Consider the following 23,818-nt stretch of genomic DNA (forward strand, 5'->3'; position numbering starts at 1 on the left):
AACTCTAGCATACAGTAACTCTAGCAAAGGGGTAAGAGTGAAATGTGTTAATACAAATTCTAAATCAGATTTGGATGATACAAACAAAGAGTATTAAATAAAAATAATCACAAGTATTATGTGTCAAAAGATATGTCATTTCAGGTTGAAGGAAATGAAAATAAAGTCTATAAAAGCCACTGTAAATTAAAATCGTTATAATTAAATAATTGATTAACTTTGCACAACCAATCAGCCAAACTGCTAAGGAAATTTACTCTAATACAAATTTTGATTTGACAGAGTAGTAGAGGTCTAGACACCCATTTCGGGAGAATGCAAGTGTGGCCGACATAAAATAACACTGATTAAAAACTAAAAGGAAGAAGCGCTTGGATTTCCTTGGTCTCAGAAACTAGCCTTATGCGAAGGACAATTTCACAATGACAGTAAGGAATAAAATGAAACCACATAATTTAATGTAATACCTTTCTTTTTACACTGATTACTAGGATGTTTGACTGATGTGTAATATGCCATTTAGCAGACGCTTTTATCCAAAGTGACTTACAGTCATGCATGCATACATTTTACATATGGGTGGGGGAATCGAACCCACTACCCTGGCTTTACAAGCTCCGTGCTCTACCAACTGAGCTACAAAGGACCACAGCTGTTGGACTGATGCATGCTCAATTCCGAGGATGTTAAACCCACAAGTTAACAAAAGTGGTGGAAACATGTTACGAGATAACCTCACAAGAATACATTTACAGCATCATAGACAAGTAGAAATACACAAAATTCTCACTTTTCTTTCACGTTAAGAAAAACGTTGATTTGTCTCCTGGTGTCTGGCCCAATTGAACAGTGTTCAGACATGGTGAATTCTGCAGAGGTCTCTTCTTTTAGAATCAAAGTGGACTTCAAACAAAGTACACTAAAAGCTTTCGCATTGGAAGCAGTGACACAGGAAACGACAAGTTTCACATTCGCAGCCTGTGAAGGAATTGTCCATTTAACTGATTGATGTCTCAAAGAAATCCTGAGAACATTTGCCATGGTCTGTGAATCAATCATTTTCTCAATGCCCTAAGACGTTTTTACTAAATCGTAGACGTAGATGTGAAAGTCGTCATCAAACTTGATGAAATACACAGACGGTTTGGCATCAACCTGATGGATAACCATGCCAGTCCTTTTGCCGCCATCCTCTTTGGCATATTCCACTTGTTTGCCAACAAGACTATCCACCACTTCTCCAGGCTCTCTCTCTGTTGGGGTCGAGTCATCTGCAAAAGCATAGAATATTACAAGCTTTAGTGAGATAATTGGTTGAATACATTAATGTAGTATGATTGTATCTACAGTAATACTACTTAGAATTACATGTTTTTAAAGAAAGAGTGAAATAGAGAGACATTAAACAATGTCTACAGTGTAAACACAAAATATAATTTCTGATGGACTCTCACTTGAATCAGGCATTATCCGGAGATCCCCCTCTTTGTAGTCATCCAAGAGCTGGTACATGTACAAAACAGGGTCCTTTTCGTAAGTGATGTAGAACCATGTGTTCATAATGGGAGCCCGTGCTAGCACCATGCCCCTCCACTCCTCCTTTGGTCCTTCATCTTGCTCAAACATGTGCTCCACTGCTTTGCCTATCATGGTTTCTGCTAGCTGGGCATCACTGACGCGAGCTGGAGCTGCATTACAGAGAGCAGTTTCAAATGAATAGCAAATATGGTTATGAAAAGACAATTTGTAACATATAAAGGTATGCATGATCAAAAACAAATCTAGCACGAGTGCGTTGGTTCTAACATACTCATACTGAACAGACAAATGTAATATGCTTACGGCAGAGCAAGGCCGATTTTTGTCGTGTCTTCACAATACCTACCAACTCGGTCTGGTAAAACCTCCAGGCCTTGCACCCTCTCATCTTTGTGAAGCTCAAGTCCATAGATGCAGTCAAAACCATCATACTTGATCAGGTAGAGAGAGGGGTTGACAGGGACTTGGTCGAGAACTGTTCCATTCCACTGGGACAGCTTGGTGTCTTCCTTCCACTGGTGAGTTATCCTGCAACCCACTATGTTTCGTCTGGGTTGGGCAATAGGCTTGCTTGGACCAACATTATTCTTCTGCTTCCTATAGAGATCCCAATTTGAAAGGCAGTATGTAATGTCAAATCAATCTATCAAAACATCTGTCTGTTTGTAAGCCAACCTACTTTTGGTCTTATGCCGAGTCTACACAATGAGAACTTACTTGTGGGAATTTTTCTTCTTGATCAGATTTGCAGATACCCCAGTATTCCCTAAAATTACAAACAAACGTGTGCATGAAATAACTCCCGCCCAAAAAAAATCTGCCTACAGAAAGTATTCATACCCCTTGACTTATTCCACATTGTTGTTACAGCCTGAATTTTTATTTTTTTCTCCCTCATCTAAATACCCCATAATGACAAAGTGAAAACATGTTTTTAGAAATTCTAGCATATGTATTGAAAATGAAATACAGAAATCTAATTTATTTAAGTATTCACAGAGTCAATACGTGTTAGAATCACCCATGGCAGTGATTACAGCTGTGAGTCTTTCTGGGTAAGTCTAAGAGCTTTGCATACCTGAATTGTACAATATTTGCACATTATTCTTTTTAAAATTCTCCAAGCTCTGTCAAGTTGGTTGTTGATCATTGCTAGACAGCCATTTTCAAGTCTTTCTATAGATTCTCAAGCAGATTTAAGTCAAAACTGTAACTCGGCCACTCAAGAACATAAATTGTCTTCTTGGTAAGCATCTCCAGTGTAGATTTGGCTTTATGTTTTAGGGTATTGTCCTGCTGAAATGTGAATTAATCTCTCAGTGTCTGGTGGAAAGCCACTAGGATTTTGCCTGTGCTTAGCTCCATTCTGTTTATTTTTTTATCCTGTAAAACTCTCCAGTCCTGAACGATTACAAGCATACCAGCCACCACTATGCTTAAAAATATAGAGAGTGGTACTCAGTAATGTGTTGTATTGGATTTGCCCCAAAGATTACACTTTGTATTCAGGACAACAAATGTATTGCTTTGCCACATATTTTGCAGTATTACTTTAGTGCCTTGTTGCAAACAGGATGCATGTTTTGGAATATTTTAATTCTGTACAGGCTACCTTCTTTTCACTCTGTCAATTAGGTTAGTATTGTGGAGTAACTACAATGTTGTTGATCCATCCTCAGTTTTCGCCTATCACAGCAATTAAACTCTGTTTTTTAAGTCACCATTGGCGACGCTGTTTCCTTCCTCTCCGGCAACTGAGTTAAGAAGGACACCTATATCGTTGTAGTGACTGGGTGTATTGATACACCATCCAAAGTGTAATTAATAACTTCACCATGCTCAAAGGGATATTAAATGTTTTTTTGTTTGTTTTGTTATCTACCAATAGGTTCCCTTATTTGCAAGGCATTGGAAAACCTCCCTGGTCTTTGTGGGTAAATGTGTTTGAAATTCACTGCTCAACTAAGGGACATTACCGATAATTGTATGTGGGGTACAGAGATAAGGTAGTCATTCAAAGATCATGTTAAACACTATTATTGCACACACAGTGAGTCCATGCAACTTATTATGTGACTTGCTAAGCACATTTTTGTGAACAAGGGGTTGAATACTTAAATGAATCACGGCATTTCAGCGTACATTTTTTTATAAATTTGAAAAATGTCTAAAAACATAATTCCACTGACATTACGGGGTATTGTGTGTAGACCATTGACAAAAAATCTAAATGTAATCCATTTTAAATTCAGGCTGTAACACAACAAAATGTTGAAAAACTAAAGGGGTTTGAATACTTTCAACACGCTGTATATTACTGTATCATACTTATATCTTTAAAAACTCATATGGTGTAGTAGGCTATATGTCATGTGTAATGTTCCGGCTGCATTCATGTACACAAGGCGTGAGTGTATCTCACCTCCATCAGCTCTGGGGCGCTGGCCTGGCGTCTTCCCAAATGGGGTCTTCATTGATATACATGTAGGTGAGCAGCCAGGCTGCCAGACTATGGGGTGACAATGTCTCTACTAGAGAATCAGGAGAGAGAGGGACACAATGCAGGTGGGGCACTAGGTGGGAGGATCACTCCCATCCAGTGCAGGAAAACAGACTGTTGCACTTCAGACTGTTGAAAAATGAGTATGCGTTAAACATTGGGCACAGAAGAGAAACTCTGCAACATTATGAATGACTTTTGGGTAGAAGATGTCATAATAAGCAAGTATCTCATCTGCAAATGTAACTGATATGAACCCAATCAGTCATGCTGACTCATGTGTTCTACAGACCTATCCTTCCGCAATTACACAATCATATAGTTTAGCTGCCTAAAAACAATGGCAGAACAGTAAATCATTTTTGTTGCAGGGTTACTTAACGGCTCTCAAATCAAATCGTTTTGTCACATGCGTCATAAAACAACAGGTGTAGACTAACAGTGAAATGCTTACTTACAGGCCTTTCCCAACAATGCAGAGAGAAAATTGAGAAATAATAGAAAAGTAATAACACATAATAATGAAAGTAATATTAAATAGACAATGAGTAACGATAACTTGGCTATATACACGGGGTACCAGTCCTGAGTTGATGTGGAGGGGTACGAGGTAATTGAGGTAGTTATGTACAGTACCAGTAAAAAGTTTGGACACACCTACTCATTCCAGGGTTTTTCTTAATTTTTACTATTTTCTACATTGTAGAAAAATAGTGAAGACATCAAAACTCTGAAATAACACATATGGAATAATGTAGTAACCAAAAAAGTGTTAAACAAAATCAAAATATATTTTATATTTGAGATTCTTCAAATAGCCACCTTTTGCCATGATGACAGCTTTGCACTTTCTTGCATTCTCTCAACCAGCTTCATGAGGTAGTCACCTTTAATGCATTTCAATTAACAGGTGTGCCTTGTTAAAAGTTAATTTGTGGAATTGATTTCCTTCTTAATGTGTTCGAGCCAATCGGTTGTGTTGTGACAAGGTAGGGGTGGTATACAGAAGATAGCCCTATTCAGTAAAAGACCAAGTCCATATTATGGCAAGAACAGCTCAAATAAGCAAAGAGAAACGACCGTCCATCATTACTTTAAGACATGAAGGTCCGTCAATCCGGAAATTTCAAGAACTTTGAAAGTTTCTTCAAGTACAGTTGCAAAAACCATCAAGTGCTATGATGAAACTGGCTCTCATGAGGACCGCCACAGGAAAGGAAGACCCAGAGTTACCTCTGCTGCAGAAGATAAGTTAATCAGAGTTACCAGCCTCAGAAATTGCATTAAATGCTTCACAGAGTTCAAGTAACAGACACATCAACATCAACTGTTCAGAGGAGACTGCGTGAATCAGGCCTTCATGGTTGAATTGCTGCAAAGAAACCACTACTAAACGACACCAATAAGAAGAAGAGACTTGCTTGGGCCAAGAAACATGAGCAATGGACATTAGACTGGTGGAAATCTGTCCTTTGGTCTGATGAGTCCAAATTTGAGATTTTTGGTTCCAACCACGGTGTCTTTGTGAGACGCAGAGAAGGTGAACGGATTATCTCTGCATGTGTAGTTCTCACAGTGAAGCATGGAGGAGGAGGTGTGATGGTGTAGGGGTGCTTTGCTGGTGACACGGTCAGTGATTTATTTAGAATTCAAGGCACACTTAACCAGCATGGCTACCACAGCATTCTGCAGCGATATGCTATCCCATCTGGTTTGCGCTTAGTGGGACTATCATTTGTTTTTTAACAGGACAATGACCCAAAACACACCTCCAGGCTGTGTAAGGGCTATTTGACCAACAAGGAGAGTGATGGAGTGCTGCATCAGATGACCTGGCCTCTACAATCACCTGACCTCAACCCAGAGATGGTTTGGGATGAGTTGGACCGCAGAGTAAAGGAAAAGCAGTCAACAAGTGCTCAGTATATGTGGGAACTACTTCAAGACTGTTGGAAAAGCATTCTTCATGAAGCTGGTTGAGAGAATGCCAAGAGTGTGCAAAGCTGTCATCAAGGCAGCTACTTTGAAGAATCTATAATCAAAATATATTTTAATTTGTTTAACACTTTTTTGGTTACTACAGTTGAAGTCAGAAGTTCACATACACTTAGGTTAGAACTCGTTTTACAACCACTCCACAAATGTATTGTTAACAAACTATAGTTTTGGCAAGTCGGTTAGGACATCTACTTTGTGCATGACACAAGTAATTTTTCCAACAATTGTTTACAGACAGATTATTTCAGTTATAATTCACTGTATCACAATTCCAGTGGGTCAGAAGTTTACATACACTAAGTTCACTGTGCCTTTAAACAGCTTGGAAAATTCCAGAAAATGATGTCATGGCTTTAGAAGCTTCTGATAGGCTAATTGACATCATTTGAGTCAATTGGAGGTGTACCTGTGGATGTATTTCAAGGCCTACCTTCAAACTCAGTGCCTCTTTACTTGACATCATGGGAAAATCTAAATAAATCAGCCAAGACCTCAGAAAAAGAAATTGTAGACCTCCACAAGTCTGGTTCATCCTTGGGAGCAATTTCCAAACGCCTGAAAGTACCACGTTCATCTGTACAAGCATAAACACCATGGGACCACGCAGCCGTCATACCGCTCAGGAAAGAGACACGTTCTGTCTCCTAGAGATTAACATACTTTGGTGCGAAAAGTGCAAATCAATCCCAGAACAACAGCAAAGGACCTTGTGCAGGAAACAGGTACAAAATATCTATATCCACAGTAAAACGAGTCCTATATCGACATAACCTGAAAGGCCGCTCAGCAAGGAAGAAGCCACTTCTCCAAAACCGCCATAAAAAAGCCAGACTACGCTTTGCAACTGCACATGGGGACAAAGATCGTACAATTACCCCAAGCATACTTCCAAAGCTGTGGCAAAATGGCTTAAGGACAACAAAGTCAAGGCATTGGAGTGGCCATCACAAAGCCCTGACCTCAATCCTATAGAAAATTTGTGTCCAGAACTGAAAAAGCGTGTGCGAGCAAGAGGCCTACAAACCTGACTCAGTTACACCAGCTCTGTCAGGAGGAATGGGCCGAAAATTCCCCCAACTTATTGTGGGAAGCTTGTGGAAGGCTACCCGAACCGTTTGACCCAAGTTAAACAATTTAAAGGCAATGCTACCAAATACTAATCGAGTGTATGTAAACTTCTGACCCACTGGGAATGTGATGAAATAAATAAAAGCTGAAATAAATCATTCTCTCTACTATTATTCTGACATTTCACATTCTTAAAATAAAATGGTGATCCTAACTGACCTAAGACAGGGAATTATTACTAGGATTAAATGTCAGGAATTGTGAAAAACTGAATTTAAATTGATTTGGCTATGGTGTATGTAAACTTGCGACTTCAACTGTACATGATTCCATATGTGTTATTTCATAGTTTGGATGTCTTCACTATTATTATACAATGTAGAAAATAGTAAAAATAAAGAAAAACCCTTGAATGAGTAGGTGTGTCCAAACTTTTGACTGGTACCGTACATATAATTAGGAATAAAGTGACTAGGCAACAGGATAGATAATAAACTGTAGCAGCAGCGTATGTGATGAGTCAAAAATGTTTGTGCAAAAAGGGTCAATGTAGATCAGACCCTTTTTTTCAATTTTCGCCTAAAATGACATACCCAAATCTAACTGCCTGTAGCTCAGGACCTGACGCAAGGATATGCATATTCTTGATACCATTTGAAAGGAACCACTTTGAAGTTTGTGGAAATTTGAAATTAATGTAGGAGAATATAACACATAAGATCTGGTAAAGGATCATACAAACAAAAAAAAATGTTTTTTTATTTTCTTATTTTTTCCCTCATCATCTTTGAAATGCAAGAGAAAGGCCACAATATAGAGAAAGGCCACAATATATAATATTGCAGTTTAGGCGCAATTTAGATTTTTGCCACTAGATGGCAGCATTGTGTGTAAAAAGTTTCAGATTGATCCAGTGAATCATTGCAATACTGGACAATTTTGTATCAGGTCTGCCAAAATGTGCCAAATTGGTCAATTGATACATTTTCAAGTACATAACTATAGAGAACATACAAAAATGATATGGTAATACAAAATGTAAGTTTACACACTCCCAGGAATGTCATACATGATGGATCATTAGCTTATACACTAACTTTCACATGTATAGATGGCTGGGCAGGGTGGGTGTGGATCCAGAGACAGCAGGGGTTCAAACTGTAGAACCCAGTTCCTACATTTGAATATAAAAATGGATTTGCTACATTTTATCTCTGGGACACTTAGGATGACAAATCAGAGCAAGATTACTGAATGTAAGCACATTATTTACCTTCAGAGGTGAATGTATCAAACCAGTTGCCGTGATACGTTTTTGTTGTTGTTGTGCACTCTCCTCAAACAACAGCATGGTATTTTTTCACTGTAATAGCTACTGTAAATTGGACAGTGCAGTTAGATTAACAAGAATTTAAGCTTTCCGCCCATATAAGACATGTCTATGTCCTGGAAAGTTTGCTGTTACTTACAACAGTCATGCTAATCACATTAGCTCACGTTAGCTCAAACGTCCCGTATACGGGACACCGATCCCGTAGAGGTTAACCAAATAGCTACCCGGACTTATTATTTAGCCATCATATGGCTTGGGGGTAAAAGCTGTTCAGGGTCCTGTTGGTTCCAGACTTGGTGCATCAGTACCGCTTGCCATTTCTGGGATAATGGTGTTGATGTGAGCCATGACCAGCATTTCAAAGCACTTCATGGCTACAGACATGAGTGCTACGGGTCGGTAGTCATTTAGGCAGGTTACCTTAGTGTTCTTGAGCACAGGGACTATGGTGGTCTGCTTGAAACATGTTGGTATTACAGACTCAGTCAGGGACGTGTTGAAAATGTCAGTGAAGACACTTGCCAGTTGGTCAGCGCATGCTCGGAGTACGCGTCCTGGTAATCCGTCTGGCCCAGCGGCCTTGTGAATGTTGACCTGCTGAAAAGTCTTATTCACATCGGCTACGGAGAGCGTGATCACATAGTCATCCGGAACAGCTGATGCTTTCATGCATGCTTCAATGTTGCTTGCCTCGAAGCGAGCATAGAAGTGATTTAGCTCGTCTGGTAGGCGTGTGTCACTGGGCAGCTCACGGCTGTGCTTCCCTTTGTAGTCTGTAATAGTTTTCAGTTTCCCTGCATCAAAATCACCGGACAGCATTTTCTTGTTTGCTTATTGCCCAATACAGCTTGTTGAGTGTGGTCTTAGTGCCAGCATCGGTTTGTGGTGGTAAGTAGACTGCTACTAAAAATATAGATGAAAACTCTATTGGTAAATAGAATGGTCTACAGCTTATCATTAGGTATTCTAACGTAGGAGAGCAGAACCTCGAGACTTCCTTAATATTAGAGCCGTTGTTAACAAAGAGACACACCCCTCCCCCTAACCTTCCCCAATGCTGACATACGGTCTTGACAATGCATAGAAAAAAACAGCTAGATGTACATTATCCATGTCCATGTTCAGCCACGACTCAGAGAAACATAGGATATTACAGTTCTTCAGGTCCCGTTGATAAGATAGTCTCGAACGGAGTTCGTCCAGTTTGTTCTCCAGTGATTCTACCTTCACCAATATAATGGAAGGTAGAGGCAGATGATTTATTTGCCGACGTAGTTTCATCAGAGAGCCCACACGTCAGCCTCTCTTTAGCAGTCTTTTCCGAGTCTCAGGGATTAGGGCCTGGTCCGGGGTGAGCAGCATGTCCTGCGCCGCTGACTCATTGAAGTAGAAATCTTCATCCAAATTGAGGTTAGTAATCGCTGTTCTGATGTCCAGAAGCTACAGTATTTTCAGTCATAGGAAACGATGGCAGAAACATTATGTATAATAAAAAATGGTCAGGAGACCGTAAAACGGCAGCTATCCATTGCAGCGCCATTCTGTCTCCACAGTGATTTCACAGTCTAAGCAAACGGAGTTACAGAGCACCGTTTGTGTTGCGTTCCAAAAATGCAGCTGCACAAAAGTACGTAGAACTACTTAGAGAGCTACGTAAACTAACCTCCGACGGAGCCGTTGCGTAGACTGTGTAGAGCCCATAAGTTGTGCACACCATAGGAAACCAGTTATATATATTCAGTGAGTCATAATTACAGTACAGAGACCAGCTATGCCTACCCATACTGAGGTCAATACAGACCATTTACAAAAATATGTACCCAACTTGTAAAGTGTTGGTCCCATGTTTCATGAGCTGAAAAAAAAAGCTTTTTGTCGCAAATGTTGTGGACAAATGTGTTTACATCCCTTTTAGTGAACATTTCTCATTTGCCAAGATAATCCATCCACCTGACAGGTGTGGCATATCAAGAAGCTAATTAAACAGCATGATTATTACACAGGTACACCTTGTGCTGGGGACAATAAAAAGGCTACTAAAATGTGTAGTTTTGTCACACAACACAATGCCATAAATGTCTCAAGCTTTGAGGGAGCGTGCAATTGGCATGCTGACTGCAGGAATGTCCACCAGAGGTGTTGCCAGAGAACTGACTGTTAATTTTTCCACCATAAGCTGCCTCCAATGTCGTTTTAGAGAATTTGGCAATACGTCCAACCGGCATCACAACCGCAGACCACGTGTAACCACGCCAGCCTAGGACCTCCACATGGTGGCGGTGGGGTTATGGTATGGGCAGGCATAAGCTACGGACAACAAACACGATTGCAGGAAGTACCAGTGACGCGCTCAATACGGAAGTGGTCCGATGAAGCGGATGCTAAATTACAGGACTGTTTCACTAGCACAGACTGGAATATGTTCTGTGATTCATCCGGTGGCATTGAGGAGTTTACCACATCAGTCATCGGCTTCATTAATAAGTGCAAAGACGCAGATGTCTCAGAATGACCTTCTTGATCCAAACCAGTCAGGTTTCAAGACTGGTCATTCAACTGAGACTGCTCTTCTCTGTGTCACGGAGGCTCTCCGCAATGCTAAAGCTAACTCTCTCTCCTCTGCTCTCGTCCTTCTAGACCTATCTGCTGCCTTTGATACTGTGAACCATCAGATCCTCCTCTCCGAGTTGGGCATCTCCGGCGCGGCTCACTCTTGGATTGCGTCCTACCTGACAGGTCGCTCCTACCAGGTGGCGTGGCGAGAATCTGTCTCCGCACCACCACTGGTGTCCCCCAGGGCTCAGTTCTAGGTCCTCTCCTATTCTCGCTATACACCAAGTCACTTGGCTCTGTCATATCTTCACATGGCCTTTCCTATCATTGCTACGCAGACGACACACAACTAATCTTCTCCTTTCCCCCTTCTGATAACCAGGTGGCGAATCGCATCTCTGCATGTCTGGCAGACATATCAGTGTGGATGACGGATCACCACCTCAAGCTGAACCTCGGCAAGACGGAGCTGCTCTTCCTCCCGGGGAAGGACTGCCCGTTCCATGATCTCGCCATCACGGTTGACAACTCCGTTGTGTCCTCCTCCCAGAGTGCAAAGAGACTTGGCGTGACCCTGGACAACACCCTGTCGTTCTCCACTAACATCAAGGCGGTGACCCGATCCTGTAGGTTCATGCTATACAACATTCGCAGAGTACGACCCTGCCTTACACAGGAAGCGGCACAGGTCCTAATCCAGGCACTTGTCATCTCCCGTCTGGATTACTGCAACTCGCTGTTGGCTGGGCTCCCTGCCTGTGCCATTAGACCCCTACAACTCATCCAGAACGCCGCAGCCCGTCTGGTGTTCGACCTTCCCAAGTTCTCTCACGTCACCCCGTTCCTCCGCACACTCCACTGGCTTCCAGTTGAAGCTCGCATCTGCTACAAGACCATGGTGCTTGCCTACGGAGCTGTGAGGGGAACGGCACCTCCTTACCTTCAGGCTCTGATCAGTCCCTACACCCAAACGAGGGCACTACGTTCATCCACCTCTGGCCTACTGGCTCCCCTACCTCTGCGGAAGCACAGTTCCCACTCAGCCCAGTCAAAACTGTTCGCTGCTCTGGCACCCCAATGGTGGAACAAGCTCCCTCACGACGCCAGGACAGCGGAGTCACTCACCACCTTCCGGAGACACTTGAAACCCCACCTCTTTAAGGAATACCTGGGATAGGATAAAGTAATCCTTCTATCCCCCCTCACCCACCCCCCCAAAAAAAATATATACATATATTGTAAAGTGGTTGTCCCACTGGCTATCATAAGGTGAATGCACCAATTTGTAAGTCGCTCTGGATAAGAGCGTCTGCTAAATGATGAAAATGTAAATGTAAAATGTCTCAAGTTTTGAGGGAGCGTGCAATTGGCATGCTTACTGCAGGAAAGTCCACCAGAGCTGTTGCCAGATAAATTAATGTTCATTTCTCTACCATAAACCACCTCTTAGAGAATTTGGCAGTATGTCCAACCGGCCTCACAATCACAGACCACGTGTATGGCATCGTGTGGGCGAGCGGTTTGCGAGCGTTGTGAACAGAGTGTTCCATGGTAGCGGTGGGGTTATGGTATGGGCAGGCATAAGCTACAGACAACGAACACAATTGCATTTTATCGATGGCAATTTGAATGCACAGCGATACTGTGACGAGATCCTGAGGCCCATTGTCGTGCCATTCATCCGCCGCAATCACCTCATGTATCCGCATGATAATGCACGGCCCCATGTCGCAAGGATCTGTACACAATTCCTGGAAGCTGAAAATGTCCCATTTCTTCCATGGCCTGCATACTGACCAGACATGTCACCCATTGAGCAGGTTTGGGATGCTCTGGATCGACGTGTATGACAGCATGTTCCAGTTCCCGCCAATATCCAGCAACTTCGCACAGCCATTGAAGAGGAGTGGGACAACAGATGCATATCTGTATTCCCAGTCATGTGAAATCCATAGATTAGGGCCTAATTTATTTATTTCAATTGACTGTTTTCCTTATATGAACTGTAACTCAGTAAAATCGTTGAAATTGTTGCATGTTGCGTTTAGATTATTTTTCAGTATAGTTAGTTAAATAGTTAACCAAATAGCTACCCGGACTAACTGCATTTACTCTTTTTGCACTAACTTTTTGGATTCATAACATACGCTGCTGCTACTGTTTATTATCTATCCTGTTGCCTAGTCACTTTATTCCTAGTTATGTACACATCTACCTCAATTACCTCATATCCCTCCACATCAACTCGGTACTGGTACCCCGTGTATATAGCCAAGTTATCATTACTGATTGTGTATTTTTCATTACGTGTTATTAATTTTCTATTATTTCTCTACTGGGGCCAAGCTTCCTGCCATCCAGGACCTCTATACCAGGCGGAGTCAGAGGAAGGCCCTCAAAATTGTCAAAGACTCCAGCCACCCTAGTCATAGACTGTTCTCTCTGCTACCGCACGGCAAGCGGTACCGGAGTGCCAAGTCTAGGTCCAAAAGACTTCTCAACAGCTTCTACCGCCATGCCATAAGACTCCTGAACAGCTAATCATAGCTACCCGGACTATTTGCACTGCCCCCCCCCACCCCATATTTTTACGCTGCTTCTACTCTGTTAATTATTTATGCATAGTCACTTTAACTCTACCCACATGTACATATTACTTCAACTACCTCAACTAGCCGGTGCCCCCGCACATTGACTCTGCACCGGTACCCCCCTGTATATATAGCCTCCCTACTGTTATTATATTTTACTTCTGCTCTTTTTTTCTCAACACTTTTTTGTTGTTTTATTCTACTTTTTTACAAAAAATAAATGCACTGTTGGTTAAGGGCTGTAAGTAAGCATTTCACTGTAATGTCTGCACCTGTTGTATTCGGCGCATGTGGCCAATACAATTTGATTTGATATTACCAGGTTCTGACCACTAGATAGTGCTGTTCCTACTATTATGTTATTTATTTATTTTTAATTTCCAAATCCAATGGGTGGGGGGGTCTTAAAAAAACAAAAAAACATTGGAACATGTAGGCATGTTAGGGTGGGGTGGGATGGGATTTGGAAATCTTTAAAAAATAAATAACATAATAGTGTCTAGTGGTCAGAACTTGGTACTATCAGGATGTAGAATAGGACATAAATGTAACCACTTCAATTTCTAATTTCTCAGAACATCACCAAATTCATTGGGAATACATTACATAGGATGAAGTAACAACACTCCGAGCCGCAGCTCCATACTACTTGTCAGACATAGAGAACTGATACTATATATTAGTTGTTGAAAAATGTATGCACTCACTAACTGTAAGTCGCTCTGGATAAGAGCGTCTGCTAACTGACTAAAATGTAAAATGTTGTTGGGGTGGGATGTGTTGGGTCCTTCCGTGGGTGGCTTTTGACCATTTCTTTGGATTCCTCATGTCAACTCATTAGCTAGGTTTCCATCCAATTGGCGACAGATTTTCATGTGAATATGTAAACATTTGCATAAAAACATTGTTTACATCAAATTGCCTTGTTGCGGATAAAAGGCGTGATGACTTAGTGCACATAAAAATACCTTTTGCGGTTAAATTCCCATGTACCGAATAAAGAATACAAGTTAAATGGTTTTCTATCGCATCTTCAACTCTACTGATGGTTTTCTCATGAAATAATTGCGTTATATAGCGAGTGTGCCCACTCTGGTATTGGCACCTGCGCTCTAGCTAACAGCTCGCAGATACAATGTGGGTATAGCCTATATCACAGGTGTCAAAGTCATTCCACAGAGGGCCGAGTGTCTGCGGGTTTTCGCTCCTCCCTTGTACTTGATTGATGAATTAAGGTCAATAATTAGTAAGGAACTCCCCTCACCTGGTTGTCTAGGTCTTAATTGAAAGAAGAATAAAAAAATCTGGCACGAGGCCCTCCATGGAATACGTTTGACACCCCTGGCCTACATGATGAGATTATTATGGACAAAAGTGCGAGATTGTTTTTATTTGTCAAACGGCAGCCAAGCATTGATGATCATGTCACCAGAATAAAACCCCCGATATTTATTGGAAAGGAGCATCAAGCTCATCACCTTGCACTTTCACCACCCTGTGAAGTTCATCATAACTTATTTCATCTGTAGCCTAATAAACTGCATGCTTTCACGACGAGTCGTAGTGGGAGGACCACCCAACATGTCATTGCGTGACCCCAAGTTAACTTCGATATGATGGTTGTTATATCAATATTTGCACTTAAAAGCGTTTCCACCGACATTTCTTGCATCGTTAATATTACTGACACAAAAAGATCACACCCTGTCTAGAGTATTTTGTTTTGTCGACATTTGGAAAGTTTACCGACAAATGTTCTGTTTCCTTGAGGCTTGTCATGACATTTTTTATCCAACATATTTTACACGCATAAAAAGGTTGGATGGAAACCACAGGAGGCTGCTGAGGGGAGAACGGCTCATAATAATGGCAGAACATAACGGAGCAAATGGAACAGCATCAAACACCTGGAAACCATGTGTTTGATGCATTTGTTACCATTCCACTAATTCCGCTCCAGTAATTACCACGAGCGCGTTCTCCCCAAATAAGGTGCCACCAACCTCCTGTGATGGAAACCTGGTAATTGTTAGAAAAAAGTTAGGTGCAAATCGGATGTTAGGTTCTATATTTATTGAATATTAGGCCTATATGAATCCTATAAATTAAAATGACCCGTTTGGGTACAATCAATTAGCTTAATTTCTCAGAGAAAATCTTCTCTTGTGCTTTTGGAGGTGGAACGACCCTATATGTACATATGCCATTTATGGCAAACAAGAGGCACCTTAGGATGGTAAAACTTGCTGTATGTGATCATTTATGGTTGCTGGGGTTTGACTTTGAAACAGTGGTCTTTGTGTGTCATGCTTGATCAGCTCCACCTCATCTGCAACCCTTTTACTGTTCATCAAAACCCAGGGATCTTCTTCAAATGTACATGGCACTATATTATATTATTTTATAGTATGACGAATACAATTGAACATAGCTGAATGAAATATAAAATATATTTTCTCCAAACGATGAGAGTGCGCACGGGGCTATTCTGTGTTGAGTGGTTAACAAAGAAATAGGTACTCCTATATGATTTATTTAGAGTTATTTATGTAACTTTAGTTGTGATACAAATGTTGGGCTATACAGTGCATTCGGAAAGAATTCAGGCCCCTTGACCTTTTCCACATTTTGTTACGTTACAGCCTTATTAAAAAATGGATTAAATTGTTTTCCCCCCTCATCAATCTACATACAATACTCCATAATGACAAACCAAAAACAGGTTTTTAGAATTTTTTGTAAGGTCTCACCAGAGATGTTCGATCGAGTTCAAGTCCGGGCTCTGGCTGGGCCACTCAAGGACATTCAGTGACTTGTCCCGAAGCCACTCCTGCATTGTCTTGGCTGTGTGCTTAAGGTCGTTGTCCTGTTGGAAGGTGAACATTCGCCCCAGTCGGAGGTCCTGAGCGCTCTGGAGCAGGTTTTCATCAAGGATCTCTCTGTACTTTGCTCCATTCATCTTTTACCTCGATCCTGACTAGTCTCCCAGTCCCTGCAGCTGAAAAACATCCCCACAGCATGATGCTGCCACCACCATGCTTCACGGCAGGGATGGTGACAGGTTTCCTCCAGACGTGACGCTTGGCATTCAGGCCAAAGAGTTCAATCTTGGTTTCATCTGACCAGATAATCTTGAGTCCTTTAGGTGCCTTTTGGCGAACTCCAAGCAGGCTGTCATGTGCCTTTTACTGAGGAGTGGCTTCTGTCTGGCCACTCTACCATAAAGGCCTGATTGGTGGAGTGCTGCAGAGATGGTTGTCCTTCTGGGAGGTTCTCCCATCTCCACAGTGGAACTCTGGAGCTCTGTCAGTGACCATCGAGTTCTTGGTCACCTCCCTGACCAAGGCCCTTCTCCCCCGATTAGTCAGTTTGGCCGGGCCGCCAGCTCTAGGAAGAGTCTTGGTGGTTCCAAACTTCTTCCATTTAAGAATATTGGAGGCCACTGTTCTTGGGGACCATCAATGCTGCAGAAATTTCTGTCCCTCGTCACAATCCTGTCTCGGAGCTCTACGAACAATTCATTCGACGTCATGGCTTGGTTTTTGCTCTGACATGCACTGTCAACTGTGGGACCTTATATAGACAGGTGTGTGCCTTTCCAAGTCATGTCCAATCAATTGAATTTACCACAGGTGGACTGCAATCAAGTTGTAGAAACATCAAGGATGATCAATGGAAACAATATGCACCTGAGCTCAACTTCGAGTCTCATAGCAAAGGGTCTGAATACTTATGTAAATAAGGTATTTCTGTTTTTAATTTATAATACATTTGCAAAAATTTATAAAACCCTGTTTTCGCTTTGTCATTATGGGGTATTGTGTGTAGATTGATGAGTAAAAAAACGTCATCCATTTTAGAAAAAGGCTGTAATGTAACAAAATGTGGAAAAAGGGAATACTCTCCGAATACACTGTATGTTTTGATTTTTTATAGATTCTAAGGCTGCATGATGCGACTAATGATTACTTGAAAAAAGTTGCATGAAAGGCCTGAGCTCTGTTTTGTTTTTTACGCAGGCTGTACACACTTCATCAGTCTCTCATTCACTATTTGACAAGAAGTTGATAATTCTCGAATTTCCCGACTGCAACCGCTTTGTGTGGCCGTAATGCCCTCACAAAAAAATCCATGCCTTTTGCGGCCAGTGGCCGTAGTGCCCTTGGGCTGAATATAATAGTTATAATTTCCTTCTCCCAGCTGTGTGCCGAAAAACCTCTCACTCACATGGTTCTACGACACATGATCAGGTCTTTCTCACATGCTACAAGTGAAGACAGACACATCGGGGACGCAACTACGCACGTCCTTATCCAATTCCGAGGCGCGTATTGGAAGAACTGTCCACATTTACTTTGTCAGCCAACAAGATGAGTAGGCCTAATGAACAGCAAAAGCACTAGCCTATATCAATCTACTATCCCCCATAGTACAAAAGTTGACCTATTCTATTCTGTGCGAGAAATAAATATTCCAAACAGTCTGGGACAGTTGTGGGATGCGATAGATCCCAAATTAATACAACCACTAGCATCAAAAAACCTGTTTTAAGCAATGAGCCTGACAAAACAGATGAGAACGTTTAGATAAAAATGTTGATACACTATTAGGCTATTTGTACACTTTATAAGCACAGCAATGCGCACACGGCAGTAGGCTATAAGCGTGAACGTTCCATTAGCAGGAAAACACCATTCTCAAAAGTGACCACAAATTATGCATGTAATGCTTTTATTATAAAGGTGCATTTTTATGGTGAAAAAGATCTTCCCCAATCTTGAAACTCACGCGCTGTATGTTACAGGCTCTACACTCGTAAAGCAGATTAATGTGCTTCATTTTAAGAAGTTATTTGGCCACTTTAGTTGTGATACAAACCTTATGAAAACATATAGGCCTATGGGCTAGGCTACATGAGGTGTGCGACTATGATTTGAAAAAGTCGCAAAAAAAAGGCTCTACACTCGTAAAGCGGATTAATGTGCTTCATTTTAAGAAGTTATTTGGCCACTTTAGTTGTGATACAAACCTTATATAAACATATAGGCCTATAGGCTAGGCTACATGATGTGTGCGACTATGATTCGAAAAATTCACACAAAAAAGGCATTGTTTCTTATGCTGGGCATCATTCACAAGTGATAATATATAATTCACAAGTGATAGGCTAATATTGTCACCCATCACACTATTCTTGATTTAATCTTGTCTTTACATATACTACATAATATATTTGTTTTGATTTAGAATGAACCATTGTCATGCACCTGTCTCGAAACAGGGGCAGCGGAAATATATATGTAATCTATGCACTTAAATAGCGAATGGAGGACGCTTTTCCCGTGGTTCATTTTCATGCCAGCCAAGTAGGCTATACTCCTGTTGTAAAGAGACGCAATGTGGTTAATATTAGGAAAGTTGATAAATAAATATAGTAGGTCTAGCCTATAGAAAGCTGATGGGATCCTTCTCTTTTTAATAGAGGCCATCACTCTGTTTTCTCACGCAATTGCATAGCCTATAGAAATGTTGCCCAACATGAGCTCATGGGCTCTCATGAAGTGTTTCATCAGATTTTCGATGATATTTGCATTGATGTCAGAGTGATTAGAGGGACAATCGAGTGCTGAGTACCAGGCAGTTAGCAAGTTTGGTAGGCTACTAATGACCATCAGCAGCAACAGAGCTTGGAGAAGCCTAATTACTGTGACTAAATGGTAATGTAATTTGACTGCCGTCATGACTGGTGACCGCCGGTGTGGCGGTAATACGGTCAACGTAACAGCCCTAGTAATGATAGAGTAATTATCTTTGAACGCCAATGACATTTGTGAATTGCCAAACCGGCCGTTCACAAATTCAGAGCGTTACCATGTTCCTCAGTTAATTCATCTCAACACTGAGTGCGCTCAGGATGCACGCAGAGTATAGCGTTGTTGAATCATACAAACGTTGTAACAGCAGTCAAATGACAAAAGTCAAATGACCAACGTTGCTAAGCTTGCTAGATAACCTCCTTCAATGAATGACAGAATATCTTCTCCTATACTGTATTTGGCTAAATCGAATTGATGATTATACAGATAGCAGATCAGCTCATGAATAACAGGGAGATGAAGAGTGCAAATAGTTTAAATATCAAGGTATCTTAACAGGTATTTTGACATACATAGGCGAGAGACATGCTTTGATAATGCAACCTATATATTACAGAATAAAGTTAAGAATTTTCATGCGAGACGGGAGTCAGCATTTTGGGTTTTAGTGAGATTGGGACTGGATAGGAAAACAGCCTAGGCTCTAGGACAGGGTTTCCAAAACTCGGTCCTGGGCTCCCCCAGGTGCACGTTTTGTTTTTTTCCTAGCACTACACAGTTGATTCAAATAACCAACTCATCACCAAGCTTGGATTATTTGAATCAGCTGTGTAGTGCTACTGCAAAAACCAAAACGTGCACCCAGGGGGGGCCCCAGGATCGAATTTGGGAAATCCTGCTCTAGGACAGGTGAAGATAGCATTTTCCCTCATGCCTCTCTGAATTGTTAAAAGACTTAATGTCTATGACAGAGACGCATATGTAGTGAATTGTGCATAGACCTATCAAATTTGTGACGGTCTGAAGAGACAGCTCAAAGAGGCACACATTCTTTTATTGGCTATACTGTAGAGGTTTCGTTAACCGTGTGCGATGTTTGTTCTTTGAATTTATGCTGACTTTGTGTGAAGTTAATACGCTAGGCTAAAGGCTTCCATTCAACAAGCTGTTTGGATAATGTGCCATTTTAGTTGTTTCTAATCTGATGCTGCTCATGTTGTGTATTTTGTGGAATTGCATTAGTGCCGACATTGGGGGGAAATGTTGTAATTTCCCGGGTCTTGTCATTGTATTTTTCCTCGGGAAATGTGAAGTGTTCCCGGGACAGTCCCGGTTACCCATGTGAATCCCTACAACCAACGCTTCATAGTCATAGTCCATGACCTAGCTACACTAACTAATCTCTAAGTAACCGGAGGTCACCCTCACAGGTTCTGTCACTCTCCACTTCTCCTGCTGGGGGTGCACCAGTCCGTAATCAACGCCAACCACCCACAATAAATTGCGGCCATATTATCATCCTACCTGACTTCCAAAGGAATATAAAGAAATATGTAGGATGTGACCTGCAGGACTTTTTTTTTTTTTACATTTCCATTTTAGTCATTTAGCAGACACTCTTATCCAGAGCGACTTACAGTTAGTGAGTGCATACATTACTTTATTTTATTTTTCATACTGGCCCCCCGTGGGAATCTAACCCACAACCCTGGCGTTGCAAACGCCATGCTCTACCAACTGAGCTACATCCCTGACGGCCATTCCCTACCCTACCCTGGACCAATTGTGCGCCGACCCATGGGTCTTTTGCCACATTCAACATAAGAAACTCCACCCACAGGCTAATTAGGCGTTGGAAAGATCTAAAGACAAGTGTGTTCGTGACAGCCCTTTCACAGACTTTCCCTCACAACCAGACAACCAACCATTCCCCAGTGTCATTCAGGCTGCGATAACATTTGGTATGCAAGCTGCATCTGCTGACTGCCTATAGCGAACCGTAGAAATGGAAACTGATCACCCCACAGCCCCAATACCCCGCCAGTCATACAAGAAGGATACTACCCTTGTCGCTGCAGCTTGCCCAGAATGACCAGTTAGCTGGTCAGGTACCAGAACTACGACCACAACTTGCTACTTTGTCTCCTCACCCTTTATTAAAGACACAATAATTTCCTAGTCACCTCAAAGACTTTGAATCAACCTTGTACACTTCGTTTTAGTGGGTACTAGAGTAGCTGAGTGTTGTATTATGGTTGCTTTCCTGTAACTTGGTTACGCTACTATGTGTTTGTGTCGTGAAAGGCTTGTTATTATATTGTGTAGAATTACCCATTGTTGATATGCTGTAAGTCTGTGAATGAGATTAAAAAATAAAACACATTGAAGTTGGCTTCGGCTATTCAAAAAAAGAGGCATGGCAGTGCCACTCATAGTTAGATATACCAAGAGCCTTATGAAACCATTTTAAAGATAGAATAACACAATACAAAATGAACAAGGGCTACTTAAGTGCAGGTGAAGGTGTTGGAGTGTAATCTTGTTGGCCATATTGGATTCAGAATAAAATGTATTCACACCAACAGTCTTTATAGGCATAATTTTTGTAAACAATTATTTAAAAAATGCCTCATTTACAAAATTCATATTTACAGGTGATTTAACCTCCATCAAATGTTATTATTGCAGCCATATTGAATTTTGGATGGCATATTGGATTTGAGGCAAAATATAAAGATAATCTCTGATGGCCCCCTGATTTAATTGCAATACTAGGGGCTAAAAGATACAAAATCCTTTAAGGAACATTGAACCCCAAAAACTTTAATTTCGATGTCTGAGCCCACTTGTTTTCCTTAGAGCCAATTACAATAGTCACAACATTAAAAAAAATGTGTAGCCTAACTGTTTGCATTTTTGTCAGGCAGGAGCATACAGCACTGAATGACCATACAGTACTGAATGAGAGCAAGTTCATAGTTGATATTTCCACCTATTGTATCTGTGTGTTTACAGGTCTATATTTCCAAGATGCATGAAGACATCCTAATGCTGTTTGTTTATGTATGTAGGGCAGACAGCTGACTACTTGTATTACAAGTTGGAGCAATATCAGAGCTTGCAATATTGGGTTACATGACTTTATGTGGCCCACCCCCTCCAGTCAGGCATTATTCTGCACTTTTTGAGTTTGGTGGGGGTGGGGGGGATGGGGTTCTTTAGAGCAGATTACAATAGCCACAACAAAACAAAACAAAAACAAAAAAAACATGTTACTGTATGTATTTTTATCAGGCAGGACCATATAGCACTGTTTGAGTTAAGGGGGTTTGTCAAAATATCTATCAATTTAACCACTTTTGCAGTAAAATATTTTCACACAACCATGCGCTTCATATATGAGACCTTAGAGATATGGAAAAACATGGTTTATTTTACCTCGGGTAGGGATATAAAAAAAGTGGGAGCCTTGCCACTAGCCTAATAGGCTGTCTTTCCTGAAAATGTATAAACAATAGGGATTTACCAAAATAATCCAGATAGGAACGGAAATGACTGTTTAGTAGACTAGAATTAGCCCCACCCCCTTCAGACATGGCTTTTCAAAGATGATTTACCTACAGGTAACATTGAAACAATGTGTATCTGTCTCATTGCCTCGACCTAACTATACTTTTATTTAACAGACATGGAAAGCAGTTATAGATAAGTAAATCTACTCAATATTCTCTGGAGTGACCCAAGAATATATAGGATTGCCATTTATACAATGAATAAAGTCAAAGGGAGGAACTGCTTGCTTGCTGCTGCACATCTCCCCTCACATGTAAACACATGTGCATCTTAAAGCACTGATTCGCTTGATTGTCAAATAGGTGGATTGACTGGATTCTAACAATGTCAGCCATGTTGAACTAGCAGTATATACAAACCCCGCATCAGTGTGCAAAAACGGCGCAAGCGAACAAAGGAAGGGAAAGTATATGGTCTGTCTGACATGCATTCGAAATGCAAACAACAAACCAGGTTTATACACAAATGTCCCATGCACACGCATACCTCCCATTGAACTAGTGGTCGTCTGAGTCCATGCATTTAATAACCAAACGAGTGATTAGTTTGGGGGCTGCTTACCCGATGAATTGTAAATCTAATTAATTGGTCCCCTCTCGCTTTTCCTCCAGCTCCGTTTGCATGCAACCCTAAAGCTATGACCAAATCCACCGCTGTGAAGCAGGCAACAATAATTAAGTACTTCCGGGTCACGGATTTTTGGAATCCTTTAGAATAAGAGTCCTGTCCCGTATACTTCGTAAATTAATAATTAGGGTGAAAATGATGGAAAATGTCCACAACTATCTATATATTTTATACTAGTTATTATACAAAGAAACATTTAAAGTATTCTTATGAGATATTATGTGATTTCTTTCAAACCTAAAATGGTCAACAATGTTTTTTGTGTGTGTACTATCATTTATTGCGGCATACACAATTTGCTGTACATTGTGTCGCAGTAAAAGGGGGGTCCATTCTACTCAGGAGCACTTCTAGTTTCCAAATCCACAGAGTTTACACCCAGAGGAGCGTCGCTGCTCCTTCTGCGACCCTTAAAGAGTGGCCAATCATCTTAAATAAA

General features: G+C 41.2%; 1 protein-coding gene across 3 annotated transcripts; it reads right to left on the bottom strand.

Moving 5' to 3' along the window:
• Positions 1-574: 574 nt before the first annotated feature.
• LOC121587476 (spindlin-Z-like) lies at positions 575-23,401 on the bottom strand. 3 transcript variants are annotated; one of them, XM_041904440.2, is made up of 6 exons: positions 23,314-23,401; positions 3,962-4,070; positions 2,257-2,305; positions 1,886-2,136; positions 1,455-1,688; positions 575-1,271 (listed from the first exon to the last, which is right to left on the bottom strand). In XM_041904440.2, exons 2-6 carry the CDS (start codon positions 4,011-4,013, stop codon positions 1,072-1,074), a joined length of 786 nt encoding a protein of 261 aa, XP_041760374.1. In that variant the 5' UTR covers positions 4,014-4,070; positions 23,314-23,401; the 3' UTR covers positions 575-1,071. The 3 variants fall into 3 exon arrangements, with proteins under 3 accessions (XP_041760374.1, XP_041760375.1, XP_041760377.1); XM_041904441.2 differs by having other exon boundaries at positions 3,962-4,168; XM_041904443.2 differs by having other exon boundaries at positions 23,239-23,323.
• Between the last annotated feature and the right edge of the window lie 417 nt (positions 23,402-23,818).

Source organism: Coregonus clupeaformis, chromosome 18, assembly GCF_020615455.1.
Source record: "Coregonus clupeaformis isolate EN_2021a chromosome 18, ASM2061545v1, whole genome shotgun sequence".
Taxonomy (NCBI): Eukaryota; Metazoa; Chordata; class Actinopteri; order Salmoniformes; family Salmonidae; genus Coregonus; species Coregonus clupeaformis.